Source organism: Camellia sinensis, unplaced genomic scaffold (genome assembly GCF_055761805.1).
Source record: "Camellia sinensis isolate YWXY unplaced genomic scaffold, ASM5576180v1 Unanchor1, whole genome shotgun sequence".
Taxonomy (NCBI): Eukaryota; Viridiplantae; Streptophyta; class Magnoliopsida; order Ericales; family Theaceae; genus Camellia; species Camellia sinensis.
This window is the reverse complement of record NW_028128987.1, coordinates 11,460,651-11,479,802: the sequence shown is the minus strand read 5'-3', so window position 1 is coordinate 11,479,802 and position 19,152 is coordinate 11,460,651. Positions and strand designations below refer to the sequence as shown.

Below are 19,152 nucleotides of genomic sequence, written 5' to 3'. Positions count from 1 at the left end.
TTTCGGATCAAACAAGACTTTTATTTAAGAACACATGAATATCACTTTCTCTTTCTAAAACCAAACTTTAAATCAATGCATGGCTTACAAATCGTGCTCGATCATGCAATGCAACTAGATGAACAATAAGAACAACAAGAGTAGATCAAGATTCTAACCTCAAGACACGAATCTAACGGCTCAAGGTGTGAAGATCAAGCTTGGAAATCTATTCCCTCTCTAAGAACTCCTCCTTCTCTTCCTAGAGCCTCTCTCTCTAAAAGACAAGGATATGACACAAAATGATGTGTTTCTCAACAACTCACTAACTTAACCCTCTGCTGGGACACGTGGCATTGTCTGGTTGACTCTTCTAAAAAAGGTGATTGAGTGAAAAGACAAGATTATGACAAAGTGTGTTCAACAAACAAGGTGGCATAGGCACTCCGGCAGGTAATGATCTCGGCTAAGGACAAAGCTTCGGCAAGAGGGGTCCCAATGATCTCGGCAGGGATGGATAACGCATGGTCCGAATGTGTCACACCTTGGCCTAGATGTGCCACATCTCGGCCTAGGTTATATTGGTCCAGAACAAGACCACTAGGTGCAAGGATCAAGGATGTCTAGATGGTAACATCTCGGCTTAAATGATTCATATCTCGGCCTCGGTGGAGTATACCTCGACCTAGATGATGACATCTCGGCCAATATGTCAGGATGGAGGTAGAGGTGCAGGTCAAACAAATTGGTTCCAAGATAGTACTAAGTGTAAGAGGTTCAAAGGTGCGACCTAGGCTTAACAAGACCTCGGTTACACACCGGACAAGAGGCGGAACACACAAACAATACGCAAGCCAAATTACATAAGCACAAAACAAGACGGAAACCTTACTTAAGGCAAAATAAGTTGAAATCTACAAATTCAAGCTGAACAAAACAAAACGTGCAAATGCACATGAACATGACTAAGATGGGGGTGAGGGTCACTACAGCCTACCCTCCTTAAAGAAGTTTGGTCCCCAAACTTAAGTTACCTTGCTCTGAAAACAATTCTGGATGTCGGAATTTCATTTCTTCTTCCATTTCCCATGTAGCATCTTTGCCATAATGTTCTTTCCATTCAACCTTCACCATCGGTATCGACTTGTTCCTCAACTGCTTCACTTGTCTATCGATAATTCTCATTGGCTTCTCCTCATAACCCAAATCTTTGTTAACCACAATCCCGGAATGATCAATCGCATGCAATGGATCCTGAATATACTTCCTCAACATCGAAATGTGAAACACATTGTGGACTTGACTTAGTTCTGGTGGCAAAGCAAGCCTGTAAGCAATTGGGTTAACTTTTTCGAGGATTTCAAACGGTCCAATATAACGAGGTGCTAACTTACCTTTCTTCCCAAATCTTGAAACTCCCTTCATCGGCGAAATCTTCAGGAATACATGATCCCCAACTTCAAATTCTAACTCTCTTCTTCTCTGGTCGGCGTAACTCTTTTGTCGACTCTGAGCAGTCCTAATTCTTTGTCGGATAAGTTTAATCTTTTCGGTTGTCACTTGGATCAGTTCGGGACCGATTAAAGCTTTGTCTCCTACTTCGGTCCAACATATCGGCGATCTGCTGTTGTTGTAAGCGAATTCTACTAATGGTAGATGCACTTCCCAACTTCCCTTGAAGTCCAATACACATAGTCTGAGCATATCTTCAAGCGTCTGAATTATTCTCTCTGTTTGCCCATCGGTCTGGGGATGAAAAGCTGTGCTAAATTTCAACTCTGTTCCCAAAGCTCCTTGTAGACTCCGCCAAAATCTAGAAATGAACTTCGGATCTCGGTCTGACACAATGGACATCGACACTCCATGAAGTCTAACAATCTCATTCATATACAACAAAGCGAGTTGATCGGCATTAAAGGTAGTCTTAACAGGCAAGAAGTGTGCTGACTTAGTTAATCTATCGACCACAACCCAAATTAAATCCATACCCCTCTATGCCCTCGGCAACCCAATCACAAAATCTATAGAGATGTGCTCCCATTTCCATCGGGAATCAACAAAGGTTGAAGAAGTCCTGCTGGTCTCTGATGCTCTGCTTTTACTTGCTGACAATATAGGCACTGAGATACAAACTCGGCTATTTCTCTTTTCATTTTTGGCCACCAAAAAGTCTGCTTCACATCTTGATACATCTTGGTGTTCCCTGGATGTACTACAAATCAGGAACCATGGGCTTCCTGCAAAATCTTCCTTTTTAACTCTGGGACGTCGGCTACGCACAACCTTCCTTTAAACTTGAGTTCCTGATTTTCAATAGTATACCCTGACCTCGGCTTAGCGACAATCTCATCAATCACCTTCCTGAAGAATCTGTCTTCCATCTGCCTGGTCTTTACTTCCTCAATGATAGTCGGCTCCACTGAAATCATTGACAAATAAGCTGAACTCCCAACTAACTTCCTGCTTAACACGTCGGCCACTGAGTTTGCTTTACCCGGATCATATTAAATCTGCATGTCGTAATCCTTCAATAACTCAAGTCATCTTCTCTATCTCATATTCAGTTCTTTCTGAGTGAACAAATACTTCAAACTCTTGTGATCTGTGAAAATTTGACAAGAAGCTCCATACAAGTAATGACGCCAAATCTTCAAAGCAAATACTACGACTACTAATTCTAGATCATGGGTGGGATAGTTCTTCTCATGGGGTTTCAATTGGTGAGATGCATATGCTATGACTTTACCCTCTTGCATTAACACACAACCCAAACCCTTATGTGATGCATCACTATAAATCTGAAACTCCTCATTACCTGTCGGCAGTAAAAGAACTGGTGCTGTGACTAACCTCATCTTTAGCTCCTGGAAGGCTGATTCCCTATCCTCGGTCCATTCATACGCCACCCATTTCTGAGTTAGTTGCGTCAAATGTATTGAAATCTTCGAAAAATCCTTCACAAACTTTCTGAAATAACTGGCCAAACCCAGAAAACTACGAACCTCGGACACATTGGTCGGGTCGGCCAATTCACAACGGCTTCAATCTTACTTGGATCAACGGAGATACCCTCTTCATTAATCACATGTCCCAAAAATGAAATGCTGGAAAGCCAAAACTCACACTTGCTAAGCTTGGCGTACAACTTCCTATCCCTCAAAATCTGCAAGGCAAGTCTTAGATACTTCTCGTGCTCAACTTCACTCCTGGAATAGATCAATATATCGTCGATGAAGACAACTACAAATTCGTCCAGGTGAGGTTTAAAGACTCTGTTCATCAAATCCATGAATGCTGCAGGAGCATTAGTCACTCCAAAAGGCATCACCAAAAATTCGTAGTGGCCATACCTTATCCGAAAAGTAGTCTTCTCAACATCTTCGGCTTTAACCTTGAGCTGATGGGAGCCCGACCTGAGATCAATTTTGGAAAAGACTCGTGCTCATTGTAATTGGTCAAGCAGATCATCAATCCTCGGCAATGGATACTTATTCTTAATGGTTACCTTGTTCAGTCCTCGGTAGTCGATACAAAGACGAAGTGTGCCATCCTTTTTCTTGACAAAGAGAATTGGTGCTCTCCATGGTGAAGTGCTCGGCCTAATAAATCCCTAATCCAACAATTCTTGTAGTTGAAGCTTCAATTCCTTAAGCTCGGCGAGGGCCATTCTATAGGGTCTTTTAGAGATAGGCTGGGTTCCCGATGTGACGTCAACGGTAAATTCTATTTCTCTTTCGACTAAGTGGCCAGGCAAATCATTTGAAAAGACGTCGGGGAATTCATTGACAACTGGGATGTCGGCAATTTCAACGTTTCCGTTTAGATCACTTAGTACATTACACAGATAACCTTGACACCCTTTTTGGATCAACTTACAAGCTTTCATGGATGAGATCAAGTAGGGCGGGGGTACTACTCCTTTACCCCGAAATGTAACCTCAACTTGGTTTGGGGGTTTCAACACGACGCTTTTGGAAACACAATTAATGGATGCATGATTTTCTACTAACCAATCCATTTCAAATATAACATCAAAATGAGCTATGTCCAACGGCATCAAATCAACTAGTAATTCAAAATTCTCAATCACAACATCGCATGCTCTATAAATGGATGCAACAGTCATAATTCTTCTAAACGGAGTAGACACAGATAACATATAACCTAGGGGTTCCAATTCTCTATTTAACTTCTCAGCAAATTTAGTAGATACAAATGAATGCTTAGAACCCGAATCAATCAATATGTATGCATCTTGAGAGCAAATTGGAAGGGTACCTGACACTACTGTCTCGGCACTCTGAGTGTCTCTTGGTACTAATGCAAAAACTCTGTCCTACCTCGCCTGCGCTCTTCCAACGTTGTTTTTCTGTGCAGAGCTGGAAGTGTTCCCATCCTTCTTGCCATCATTTGCCTTTGCTATCGGACAGTCTTTCACACAATGACCTATTTCACCACATTCAAAACAAGCTCCTGATGCCCAACGGCAAACTCCGAAATGCGGCTTTCCACAACTTGCACACTGTAACATGCCCAGGGGGTACCCGTGCGCGTTAAACAGTTCGGACCCCTGAGATCTCTTTGATCTATTCTCACGAGTGCAATGTGAAATATAGATGAGAGTCCAGATTTGGCAACTTTTATTGAAAATCCATTTTATTACAATTTTGTCAAAAATGGACTGCGTCATCAGATCTCAGAGTCGCCACCTAATATTTATTTTGGGAAAATTAGGAAACCCATGACTCGTGCCAAGGCCACTGTTCGTCGTTACCAAGGATGCTTGGCTCGGAACCTTAGGTATGAGAGGGGAAGGTCAATAATGAGCACCCCCGCCCACCCGATCAAAGATCGGCCTTTACTAACCATGATATGAATTTTATTTTATTTATATGTTCATGTTCTGATTAGTTAATAAATCCTAAAATTTACTATGTGAAGCATACAAGTATAGACTATGTCACCCATTTTGGAACAACTTGATTTCATGTAGTTTTGAAAGAGTTTTGAAAATGTATAACTCAAATAAATTGAGTTTACAAACATGAAAATCAATATCATTTCAAATTAAGTGACACAACCTCCATCCACTGGCATTCATACAATTATATCACATAAGCAAATAGCCACATGGTAGGATGCTTAAACATAGTAAGAAAAACATACACAAACGGGATGCTAAAGCATAAAAACTTACATGTTTGACGACCCGCGAACAAGCTACAAAACAAAGTTAGTAAAACATGCATGATCTTATATACAAAATCCTAATGCAATTCACTCATGAGATGCAACTAAAGATTCAGCCTCTAAAATATGATATGTGAATCATCTCAAGAACATGAGGTAGCGCACATAGTCACATAGGAATTGATTAAATCCACAAATGCAAACTTAGCCGAATCAAGATGCATGAAACATGGATGCGAAGCATAACTATGATGAAAAATAAATATGATGTTTATGTACAAATAAAGAAAGCAAGTAAAAGAACGGGATAGAAAGAAGCGGGGCGGGGAATTATTACAACGCTCTGAATAAATTATTACAAACCAGATAAGAGAGAGAGAAAGGAATATTACAACAAAATAAAAACCTCACAAACTCTCAAAAATAAAATAAAATAAAATAAAATAAAGAAACTTTATGTGCGCCGGAAAATATTTTGCTTGACGTAGGAAGACTGCTCCGTTCTGTTCGGGAAAACTTATTTTTGCGGGAGCACTATTCATCCCGAGATACTATTCACTGCCGGAAGTTACTATTCATCACGACAATTACTATTCACCTTTCTTGATCGTTATTCATCTTACCAGGCATTTTTTTCATCCGCTGTTACTATTCATCGCCGGAGGTACTATTCATCGCCGGAGGTACTATTCATCGTCGGGGTTACTATTCACCGCCGGAAGTTACTATTTACCGTCGGAGGTTACTATTCACCACCGATCACTATTCATTTGGCGGGGTCACATCTTTTAACAAATTAGGTGGTTCGACCAACCATTTAAAGTGATAAAATTACAACAATTTATAAATAGTAAACTACAACATTTTATGTAAATTACAACAGTTTATATACAACCGTAAATTACAGCAGATAAAGTAATAAAATTAGGTGGTTCAACCGACCATTTAAAGCGATAAAATTACAACAATTTATAAATAGTAAACTACAACATTTTATGTAAATTACAGCAGTTTATATACAACCGTAAATTACAGCAGATAAAGTAGTAAAATTAGGTGGTTCAACCGACCATTTAAAGCGAAAAAAAAAATATTATGAAAAACAATAAATAAAGTACTTAAACAAATTATATCACATTTTGAAATTAAATGAAAGTTTGCAAAAACTCACCTTTCGGGGACATGATGAATTTTCTGATTCACAAACTTTCTTTTGATTACCCTCAAGTCTGTGGAATGTGTTCTCAATTCTCAGTTAAAATTTGGAATTACAACTTTAACAGTTCCTTCTTTCTGATTCTTTTTCTCTCAATATTCCCTCGCACCAATCCCCATTTTTTTTTATTCTCTCTCCCAATTTTTTTGACTCTCCTGATTTCTCCCCTGCCAAAAAAATTCTTCCTTCCTTCTCTGATCTTCCCCCTTTTATAGAAAATAATTGTAAGAAAAGGACAAAAGAAGAAACGGTGGTGGAAGGAGTTGATTTCAAAAGATGCACAGTGATTTTACTGTGCATTGCACAGTAAAATTACTATACACTTTACAATATAATAATATATAAAATAGATTATTAGCATAAATACATGTACAAATACCCAGAAAAATATATAAAAACACACAAATACGTAAAATTAAAATACATGGACTAATAAAATATATTTTAGTAGGCGAAATATGCAACATAATTTGACCAAAGCGGGTCTAAAGGCACAGAAAACAAAAAGACGCACGATGGGAGTGTAATGAATTTTTTTTCAAAGGAGGAATAATACCCTTATATAATATAATATTATATATATACAAAAGTATGGTGCGTGGGTGAAACCAGGGTACTGAATAAATTTAATAAAATATTATATAATAATATAACATAGTATATATATATATATATACATATAATACATAATAAAAGGAAAGAAAATGGAGAAGGAGTCTAAAATAATTTGGCAAAAACAGGTGTAAGACTAAGATTAAAGTTTATATTCCATCTTTTTACTGAGAATTTTGTGAGATAGCATATTCCTGTTTTCATCATTGAGTAATCAAAAGAAAGCGCCCAAGTCTTAGGGCCGGTCAAAATGGGGTGTCTACAGTTGCCCCTCTTTGACAGAGCTCAAAGTCATTTCATGACGTGAGTGAATGTCAAAGCCCAAAGACGACCCTTTTGACAAGGCCGTAAGACTTGGGCAAGCAAACAAGATGCAATGCAGGTGGTTGAACCCGAAGGTTGCCTACGTATCCTTTTGCAAGGAATCAAACCAGCGTAGTTCAGGGGCAGAATGGAAGTGACATGCTCAAAATGCAGTTTGAAGGTTGGACTTACACGCTTCGCGAAGCCAGTTGTTTGAAAATTCATGATTATGCAATGCAATACAATGCCATGGAGTGATGATAAAGATATGAAGATGACAACAATGAAAAGGCAAGCTTTGTGCAAATGATATGAAACATAACAGGGGGTGCATTGCATTAAATGTGCCACAAGATCACATACAAATGTGTCACAACATAATTTTAACCGAGTAAACTTGCAATCCCAATGCGTTTCACGGGATAGGAGGAATGGCGGTATAACCAACAATCTCATACGGAGAGGAAGAAGGTATTAACCAAGTAGAAAATGACAATGGTGTAACCAACAGGCGTATCTCAACGTATTTTATACGAAGAGAGGGAAGGTTTTAACCAGAGAAAATGACAATGGTGTAACCAACAGGCGTACCTAACCGTATTTTATACGGAGAGGGGGAAGGTTTTAACCAAGTAGAACAACAATGGTATAACCAACAGGCGTATCTCAACGTATTTTATACGGAGAGAGGGAAGGTTTTAACCAGAGAAAATGACAATGGTGTAACCAACAGGCGTATCTCAACGTATTTTATACGGAGAGAGGGAAGGTTTTAACCAGAGAAAATGACAATGGTGTAACCAACAGGCGTACCTAACCGTATTTTATACGGAGAGGGGGAAGGTTTTAACCAAGTAGAACAACAATGGTATAACCAACAGGCGTATCTCAACGTATTTTATACGGAGAGAGGGAAGGTTTTAACCAAAGAAAATGATAATGGTGTAACCAACAGGCGTATCTCAACGTATTTTATACGAAGAGAGGGAAAGTTTTAACCAACGAGAATGATAATGGTGTAACCAACAGGCGTACCTATCCGTATTTTATACGGAGAGGGGGAAGGTTTTAACCAGAGAAAATGACAATGGTGTAACCAACAGGCGTATCTCAACGTATTTTATACGAAGAGAGGGAAGGTTTTAACCAACGAGAATGATAATGGTGTAACCAACAGGCGTACCTATCCGTATTTTATACGGAGAGGGGGAAGGTTTTAACCAAGTAGAAAATGACAATGGTGTAACCAACAGGCGTATCTCAACGTATTTTATACGAAGAGAGGGAAGGTTTTAACCAACGAGAATGATAATGGTGTAACCAACAGGCGTACCTATCCGTATTTTATACGGAGAGGGGGAAGGTTTTAACCAAGTAGAAAATGACAATGGTGTAACCAACAGGCGTATCTCAACGTATTTTATACGAAGAGAGGGAAGGTTTTAACCAACGAGAATGATAATGGTGTAACCAACAGGCGTACCTATCCGTATTTTATACGGAGAGGGGGAAGGTTTTAACCATGTAAACATCACGTTTCACGTGAAAGGAGTAAAGGTGGATTCGAAATCCAAACGCGTCTCACGCAAGTGGAAGAAGGTATGGTAGAATGACAAGGGGTAACCTCTACATGTAGAAGCCACCGATGCTGCTTTTCTTCCTGATCATATTCACAACTTTCCCTATTCTCCAATGGGGTGACAGACTAGGTTGGTTCAGTATCCAGAATTGAGGCGCATACACGCTGCCTCAACCTATGGGGCTGCCATACAGATTTCAAGCCGGGGATACACCCCTGGGTATTTAAACCAGACTTTAGTCTCGGAAATTCCAAACCTTTTGCGTTCTAGGCATCGCCATTCGAACTCTAGTTTCCACCGTCGCAGTTGGTCTCCTAGGAACTCATTGCAATCACAGGCAGGTGGCTATACCAGACCATCTGAAGTCATTCGGGCACGACAAACACCAAAGGAATTGCACCTTTAGAGGATTTAAGGTCTCCTAGACATAGGGAGTGCACAAGATGGTGTGATGCGCAAGATAGCGCGATTAAATTGAAATTGCACAAGACAATGCGAGTGGGGGGTGCACAAGATAGTGCGATGTAGGGATGCACAAGATAGTGCGATTGAATTGGATGCACAAGACAGTGCGATGCCCAAGACAGGGCGATTGAATTTGATGATGCACAAGACAGTGCGATGCCCAAGACAGGGCGATTGAATTTGATGATTTATGTGATAGGTGCATGAAGTGAGATTATTGTGCGATAGATGCACAGAATGAAAGAAGGAATTGTATGTTCGAACCAAATACCATATACATATACCATGTATAGACAAAGTACATACAAATACGACAATATACACAGACATGCATATACGGTATACATATATTCATATACAGACAAAAATACACACAGATATGTACATACGGTATACATATATACATATACGGATATATAAATATACAGATATGTACAGACATATACAAAGACATACGGATATATACATAGATATATACGGTATATGACAGCGTGCGTACGCAAAACACACAAAAAGAAAGGATAAACACAAAATGCATGGATACGGGGGTTCGACCCTCTGATCTTAAGCTTAGTTTCCTAGTCCTCAACCACTGAACCGAACCACTGAACCAAACCACTCTTGTGACAAAATATGCAAACAAATATATATATATATATATATATGTAGGTATACGAGACATATATATATATATATATATATAACCAAAAGAAAACAAAAGAAACATTTGTTATGGGATTCGAACCCCTGACCTCGGGCTCAGCCTTTCATCCTTCAAACATCGAATTAGACCACTAAACCTAAGCCACTCTTGTGACCAAAACGTTCAAACAAATATATATAATACATAGATATACAATACGTATACATATATGTATAAATATACAATTCTCCCGCCTCTCTCTCTGTTTTTGTCTCACTCTCTCTTCCGTCATCTTCTTCGAGCGTTGTGTCTGGCACACGATTTCAACAATCGCGGCGCCTGATCGACAGGCTATCCAATCGTGCCCCGATTGTCAATGATCATCTCAGCCTTCTTCCCTCTTTGTCCTCTCCTTCGCTCTCTTCTTAAGTTGAGGCCTGCGAGAGAGAAGCAGAGCCAAAGCCTGCAAACTTTCTCTGCCACCACTTTGCAACCTCTTTCTTTTGCATTACTCTCCTCTGTCATGGCCTCTTCACATGGTTCTCTCACTCTTTTTCCAGACCTGAACGAGTCCACGATAGAGATGACCAATTCTGACTCCCCTGAACCTCAACCACGGGCTCCTCCTCCTTCCCCTGTTTTCAACTTTCCAGCGATGTCAGTTGATCAAATCATGGCGGCACAGTCTGACATCGAGGCAAACTCGTATACGCTGAGGTCATGTGTAGAGACCGTGACAGCGGTCTCCAACTTGTCCCGTCGGCTGCAGAACAGGCTGTGTGAGGTACATCGGTTAAATGCACAACTCTCCCTCCTCCAACGTATGTACAAAGACGCTCGGGTAGAAATTGGTGTGCTGAAAAAGCAGAACAAAGAATTGAAACGACTGACGACCTCCGTGACTCGATTCGGAGTTTCTTCGCACAACCAATTTGATGGCCGGCGGGGAATAATCTCCTTTGGAAACTCTGCCAAGGCTGAGGCAGAGTCTTCAAAAGCTTCGAAGGAGTAAAGATGAAGCGAGGCAGCTGACGGTAAAGTCAGGCAACAAAGTTGTGTGCAAATGAAGCCGGTTGCAATCTTCGCCGCCGGGTTACTGCCGGAAAACTGAGAAAATGCTACTCTCTCTTTTTTTTCTTTTTTTTTTTTTTTTGTTTTTTGTTTTTTTTTTTTTTTTTTTTTTGTGTTTTGTTTTTGTTTTTGTTTTTTGTTTTGTTTTGTTTTGTGTCTCTGTGATCGGGGATGTCCTCCCCTGACTGCAATAAAATCAGTTTAATTTTTGCACATCGATGGCGTAACTGGCATATCACTTTGAACTTGAAAACATTTTTGTTTGATTGAATTTGAGAGTGATTGAATTTTGAACTCTGAATTGAACATTGATTCTATACTGACCTGAATCAAAGAATGACTTAATGAAAGAAAAACGAAGCAAAAAAAAAAAATCCAAACACACTTATATACACTGACTGGTATGAATACACCGACTGGTATAAATAAACTGACTGGTATGAAAGGAACACACTTATATACACTGACTGGTATGAATACACCGACTGGTATAAATAAACTGACTGGTATGAAAGGAACACACTTATATACACTGACTGGTATGAATACACCGACTGGTATAAATATACTGACTGGTATGAAAGGAACACACTTATATATACTGACTGGTATGAATACCCTGATTGGTATGAATACACTAACTGGTATGAATACACACTTATATACACTGACTGGTATGAATTCCTTGACTGGTATGAATACACACTCATATACACCGACGAGTTGACTCGAGTGGTGGAGAAGACAGAATCTCTAACTCGACTATGTCCCTAATTCATTTCCTTGAAATTTTTATTTATTTATTTTTTTTCATAAAAATGTTTTGATCAACATGACAGTTAGATTAGCATACTTATTCCATTTTCTGTTTAAAATCATGTAAGCTAAACTGTGAGCACTGTAAATTTTCCCTTTTCAAATCCAAAGAATGGTCTAAGTTTTGCAAAAAATGGAACAATTTTTGAGAAAAATTAGTCAGATTCATTCAAATTAATCAAAACCTATTTTTGCAAATGGCCACTACTCAACTAACATGGAATCAACCATTGGGGTGCATAGTCCCAAACCAGATAATCAAAGGTGATATCTGAACCAAGCCAATCCGAACCGAATGAAGTCGAGCAAAACTGGACCAGACCGAACCGAACCGCCAAATCGAATCGAACCGAACTGAACCAAGTTAAATCAAACCAATTGAACTGAGCAGAACGAAGATACACCAATCAAACACGGATAGGACAACCAAGTCGACTAAAGACACACCAAGCAAACATGGACGAGATGAATGAGTTGAAAAATTATTAGGGCCGAACTTCAAGATGAAGCTACCTACGTATCCTCAAGATAGGAATCAGGCCATCGTAGTTCCGGCTAAGGGTCACTCGGGTATTGACACTCTCCTTTTGTGCTCTAACTTTTGCCAAAGCCGCCCTTTCGGGTTTTCAACCTTGCGAGCTTTTCATTTTTTCATTTTTCTATTTTTTTTCATTTTGTTCATTTCTTTTTTTTTGTTTTTCATTATTTTTTTATTTTTTTGATTTTTTTTTTTTTCTGCTCTAAATTCTGCTTGGGTCGCCCTTCCAGGTTTTCAACCCAACGAGCCTCTCAAGGATGGTACTTTTATTTTAGCTTGTCCATGTTGATTGGGTGTGAAATCTCTAGGCCAATGACTGCTACACTTGACCAGTAGATATGATGATGTAGGAACTAGGCTAATTGGGTCTGAATTTGCCCCTAGTGTAATAAAATTCATTCTCTCAAATTCTGGGTTTTGCCTTTATGGGTGGTCTTCATTGGGAAACGATTCAGTTTTAACTCTTTGATCACATCCAACCTTTTGTCCCTAGTTCAAGGACTGCTTCAAATCTTAAATCACATCTGACCTTCTTGCCCCTGGTTCAAGGGCTGTTTCCAATCTGAATCACAGGCCCTACATAGTTTTGGCTAAGGTTCACTCGGGTATTGACACTCTCATTTTACGCTCTAACTTTTGCCAAAGCCGCCCTTTCGGGTTTTCAACCTTGCGAGCTTTTCATTTTTCTTTTTATTTTTCCTTCTTTTTTTTATTTATTTATTTTTTTTTGTGCTCTAACTTTTGCTTAGGTCGCCCTTTTGGGTTTTCGGCCCAGCGAGCCTCTCAAGGGTGGTACCTTATTGCCCCTAGTTCAAGGGCTACCTCCATTTCAGCTATGCAAGCCTCATACTTTTGCCCCCAGTTCAAGGGCTGTTTCAAATCTGAATCACATTCAACCTTCTTGCCCCTAGTTGAAGGGCTGCTTCCATTTGAATCACATCATGGCCCCTAATTCAAGGGATATTTCCAATTCGGCTACGCAAGCCTTACACTTTGAATGATCATTGAATACTTCGAATTAAGGTTTGAAAGCTAAGGAGCTAAGGAGGTCGGACCTCGAGTCAAGAGGGATCCTATGCTGTATAATCAATTCCAGGCATGTCTTTGTAGGACCACACAAAAATAGTTTTTTGAAATCTTTTCACAAAGTGACTAATCACTCGTACTCTTGCGAAGACAAGATAGAACCAATTTGGACCAAGCCAGGATCTTTCTCAGTACCCACTTTAACAAAAATGATTTTATTCATCAAAGGCTTAGCACACATCTCTTCTTCTCAATTGATCAAAATTTGCAAATCCCGAGGAAATTCTTCCTCTTTGTTTTCATCAGAGTTTTGGAAAAAGTTTTGAAAAACTTTGGTCAATGCAATGAATTAAGGCACAGAGACTCTATGGCATTTTGTTTTTTTATTTTTCTGTTTATTGAAAAGAGACTATGACTCAGCAATGGCAACAGACTTTTGACAACATACTCAAAAGAAAATGACAAAGAGGACCTAGACAGGACATAAATGTCTAGGTTAGCACTATCGAAATCAACAGACTCTGACTCATTAGGCTGACTCGAGCCTGACTCTAACTCTACAAACTTACTCAATTCAGAACTCAGAATAAAACCATTCTCAATTTTGCTAGTCAAAGTGTGGACCAGCCACAACATTCAAAATAAATTGCTAGTCAAAATGTGGGCCAGCCACAACATTCAAAATAAAGCTCATGCAATCAACAGGTGGTCACTCCCCAATCACAGAGATGGTCGACTTTGTGGGATATCGACATTTTTTTTTTTTTTAACAAAAAAAAATTTTTTTTTTTTTTTTTTTTGATTTTATGTTTTTGTTATTTTTTTTGATTTTGAAGTAATGGTGCTAAACTGAACAGCCTGAGCCACTAATTCGAATTTGAGAACCCCTGTGTAGATCCAATACATTACACATAAAGCAGGAAAGAGAACAAACACCCCTAAAGAGGGTAGGGTTATCCTGTCCTAGCTTGGAATGATCTAGGGTTTCACTATTCACACAAGTGGTATCATACATCCTAGAAATGGGAAAGCATTCTGTCTTAATTTGAAAGATACTATAGCTCACTATATGTACAAGGTTGGCTCTACTTTACGGGTTGAAGCCAAGGTGACGTTACCAAAGAGCCCTTTGGGTCATAACCAATAAAGATCCCAGGAAATCAGAAGAGTCAAATAGCCTCTCTTCGGAGTCTGAGAACCTTAGATAGCAAAGCTAGATAGCAGGGCTACATAGCAAAGCTACCCTTTTGACAAATCTCAAAAGGTTACAACACAAGGCCTCTAAAGTATCGTAAAATAGGTGTAGTGTCACAAAAAGCTTACCTGTGCTCCCACCAGTATCTGGGCAACACAAGAACTTGAAGTGCACCAATGAATGCAATGCAATGAACATATAATTGAAAATAAAGGTCATATCATGGAGTTCGAGTCAAGGTTTCATAAAATCCCCAGCAGAGTCGCCAGAAACTGTAACATGCCCAGGGGGTACCCGTGCGCGTTAAACAGTTCGGACCCCTGAGATCTCTTTGATCTATTCTCACGAGTGCAATGTGAAACATAGATGAGAGTCCAGATTTGGCAACTTTTATTGAAAATCCATTTTATTACAATTTTGTCAAAAATGGACTGCGTCATCAGATCTCAGAGTCGCCACCTAATATTTATTTTGGGAAAATTAGGAAACCCATGACTCGTGCCAAGGCCACTGTTCGTCGTTACCAAGGATGCTTGGCTCGGAACCTTAGGTATGAGAGGGGAAGGTCAATAATGAGCACCCCCGCCCACCCGATCAAAGATCGGCCTTTACTAACCATGATATGAATTTTATTTTATTTATATGTTCATGTTCTGATTAGTTAATAAATCCTAAAATTTACTATGTGAAGCATACAAGTATAGACTATGTCACCCATTTTGGAACAACTTGATTTCATGTAGTTTTGAAAGAGTTTTGAAAATGTATAACTCAAATAAATTGAGTTTACAAACATGAAAATCAATATCATTTCAAATTAAGTGACACAACCTCCATCCACTGGCATTCATACAATTATATCACATAAGCAAATAGCCACATGGTAGGATGCTTAAACATAGTAAGAAAAACATACACAAACGGGATGCTAAAGCATAAAAACTTACATGTTTGACGACCCGCGAACAAGCTACAAAACAAAGTTAGTAAAACATGCATGATCTTATATACAAAATCCTAATGCAATTCACTCATGAGATGCAACTAAAGATTCAGCCTCTAAAATATGATATGTGAATCATCTCAAGAACATGAGGTAGCGCACATAGTCACATAGGAATTGATTAAATCCACAAATGCAAACTTAGCCGAATCAAGATGCATGAAACATGGATGCGAAGCATAACTATGATGAAAAATAAATATGATGTTTATGTACAAATAAAGAAAGCAAGTAAAAGAACGGGATAGAAAGAAGCGGGGCGGGGAATTATTACAACGCTCTGAATAAATTATTACAAACCAGATAAGAGAGAGAGAAAGGAATATTACAACAAAATAAAAACCTCACAAACTCTCAAAAATAAAATAAAATAAAATAAAGAAACTTTATGTGCGCCGGAAAATATTTTGCTTGACGTAGGAAGACTGCTCCGTTCTGTTCGGGAAAACTTATTTTTGCGGGAGCACTATTCATCCCGAGATACTATTCACTGCCGGAAGTTACTATTCATCACGACAATTACTATTCACCTTTCTTGATCGTTATTCATCTTACCAGGCATTTTTTTCATCCGCTGTTACTATTCATCGCCGGAGGTACTATTCATCGTCGGGGTTACTATTCACCGCCGGAAGTTACTATTTACCGTCGGAGGTTACTATTCACCACCGATCACTATTCATTTGGCGGGGTCACATCTTTTAACAAATTAGGTGGTTCGACCAACCATTTAAAGTGATAAAATTACAACAATTTATAAATAGTAAACTACAACATTTTATGTAAATTACAACAGTTTATATACAACCGTAAATTACAGCAGATAAAGTAATAAAATTAGGTGGTTCAACCGACCATTTAAAGCGATAAAATTACAACAATTTATAAATAGTAAACTACAACATTTTATGTAAATTACAGCAGTTTATATACAACCGTAAATTACAGCAGATAAAGTAGTAAAATTAGGTGGTTCAACCGACCATTTAAAGCGAAAAAAAAAATATTATGAAAAACAATAAATAAAGTACTTAAACAAATTATATCACATTTTGAAATTAAATGAAAGTTTGCAAAAACTCACCTTTCGGGGACATGATGAATTTTCTGATTCACAAACTTTCTTTTGATTACCCTCAAGTCTGTGGAATGTGTTCTCAATTCTCAGTTAAAATTTGGAATTACAACTTTAACAGTTCCTTCTTTCTGATTCTTTTTCTCTCAATATTCCCTCGCACCAATCCCCATTTTTTTTTATTCTCTCTCCCAATTTTTTTGACTCTCCTGATTTCTCCCCTGCCAAAAAAATTCTTCCTTCCTTCTCTGATCTTCCCCCTTTTATAGAAAATAATTGTAAGAAAAGGACAAAAGAAGAAACGGTGGTGGAAGGAGTTGATTTCAAAAGATGCACAGTGATTTTACTGTGCATTGCACAGTAAAATTACTATACACTTTACAATATAATAATATATAAAATAGATTATTAGCATAAATACATGTACAAATACCCAGAAAAATATATAAAAACACACAAATACGTAAAATTAAAATACATGGACTAATAAAATATATTTTAGTAGGCGAAATATGCAACATAATTTGACCAAAGCGGGTCTAAAGGCACAGAAAACAAAAAGACGCACGATGGGAGTGTAATGAATTTTTTTTCAAAGGAGGAATAATACCCTTATATAATATAATATTATATATATACAAAAGTATGGTGCGTGGGTGAAACCAGGGTACTGAATAAATTTAATAAAATATTATATAATAATATAACATAGTATATATATATATATACATATAATACATAATAAAAGGAAAGAAAATGGAGAAGGAGTCTAAAATAATTTGGCAAAAACAGGTGTAAGACTAAGATTAAAGTTTATATTCCATCTTTTTACTGAGAATTTTGTGAGATAGCATATTCCTGTTTTCATCATTGAGTAATCAAAAGAAAGCGCCCAAGTCTTAGGGCCGGTCAAAATGGGGTGTCTACACACACGTCGGCTTAGTATCTCCTCCCTGATTTGAGTTGCTTGAACTGCCTATGCTCGTCTTCTTCCTAGCATCAAATGATCATCGACGATTGTCGTAATTCTGTCTCTTCTTCTGGTTCTCTCCTGATCTCTGGTATCGGTTTAGGTTAGCTTCTGCTAGGATGGCTTTGTCCAACACTCCGGCGTAAGTCGGCATGTTAAGCATGTTAACTCGATCCTGTATCAATCCACGTAGCCCACTTTCAAACTTCCTAGCTTTTCTATATTCGTCATCGACCATATGGGGCGCATATCTTGCCAACTCGGTAAAAGCACGGTCGTATTCCGCCACCGTCTTGTTGCCTTGTGTCAAAGTCTGGAACTCTGTGGTCTTGCGGTCTCGGACACTAAGGGGGAAATGCTTGCTGTAGAACAACTCCAAAAATCTAGCCCAAGTCAAACCTGGGTTACCTTTTCGGACCATTATCCACCATCTTCGTGCGTCGTCATCTAACGTGAATACTGCCAATGACACCTTCTGAGCATCAGTACTGGGAAAAATCTCAAACAACTTCTCCATTTCCAAGACCCATGCTTCGGCTTTCATCGGCTCTATACCCCCTTGGAACCTCGACGGTTTCATCTTTTTGAACTCTCTGATCAAGGCTATGGTGCCGTCTCCATATAAGGCTTGCTGTGGAGGCACTTGCGGCACTGGAGGAGGTGGAGGTGGAGGTGGGACTGTATGTCGGCTGTTTGTCTGCTCAGCCTGGGTAGAGGTAGTACTAGCATCCTGTGGCCTAGGCTGTATCAACTCGCGGACCAAACCTTCGACCAACCTTTCTAGTCTGTCTAATCTGTCTTCAGAATGATCTCGGCCAACTGGAGGTCTACCCCTTCTCATGATGCTAAGAGTATGCAAAATATGACTTTAAAACAAAATGAACGAATAACACGTATGCAAATAACAAATAGTTATGCCGAGATGATGCACATCTTGTCAAGTAGTAAGCAATATGATGCAAATCCTAATATCTTTCTAAGGGAAATCCTAAGCTCTTTATGACTCAAAGTGTGTGAATAACGTACTATAAGAAACTCGGGCTCTGATACCAATCTGTCACGATCCCATTCCGCCCCTAGTAGAATGGTGCCATGATGGCCAGTAATTCGAGATTGCCAAGGGCCAACTTGGAAAGATTCACACACAAACAGAGTATACATATGGGGCTTACATGTGCGGAAGCAATAATTTAATTCTGATTAGTCCATAAGAGCCGTGCATAAATCAAATGAATGGCATACATCATATCGAGGTCTTACAACTTGAATACAAATGAATAAATACATAATACATCTTGATCAAAAGGCTTCTCAAGCCGACATATGCAAAATACAATAAGTCACAAGCCAAGAAGCATAGTCTTCAAGATGCTATCAAAAGTACGAATCCAAAACATCATGCCAAACGTATCTAGGCATCACCGCCGTCCTACTCATCACCTATATATATAGAGAGAGAGTGAGCTTGGA

The 19,152-nt window shown here is 38.9% G+C and overlaps 1 protein-coding gene across 20 annotated transcripts in view; it reads right to left on the bottom strand.

Annotated features, from left to right (window-relative positions):
- The window catches only part of LOC114274144 (GCN5-related N-acetyltransferase 6, chloroplastic), a 60,995-nt gene that overhangs the window by 27,202 nt on the left and 14,641 nt on the right, over positions 1–19,152 (bottom strand). For 7 of the 20 annotated variants that reach the window (XR_014357659.1, XR_014357661.1, XR_014357658.1 and 4 more), the window contains one exon: positions 18,900–19,122. The exons of the other annotated variants lie outside the window; for them this stretch is intronic. Coding sequence is in view for 4 of the 7 variants with exons in the window: in XM_028216162.2 (XP_028071963.2) it covers positions 19,112–19,122 (11 nt within the window). In the remaining 3 variants the exon portion in view is untranslated. Of the gene's footprint in view, positions 1–18,899; positions 19,123–19,152 lie in introns of those variants that run through there. 20 annotated transcript variants of the gene reach the window in all.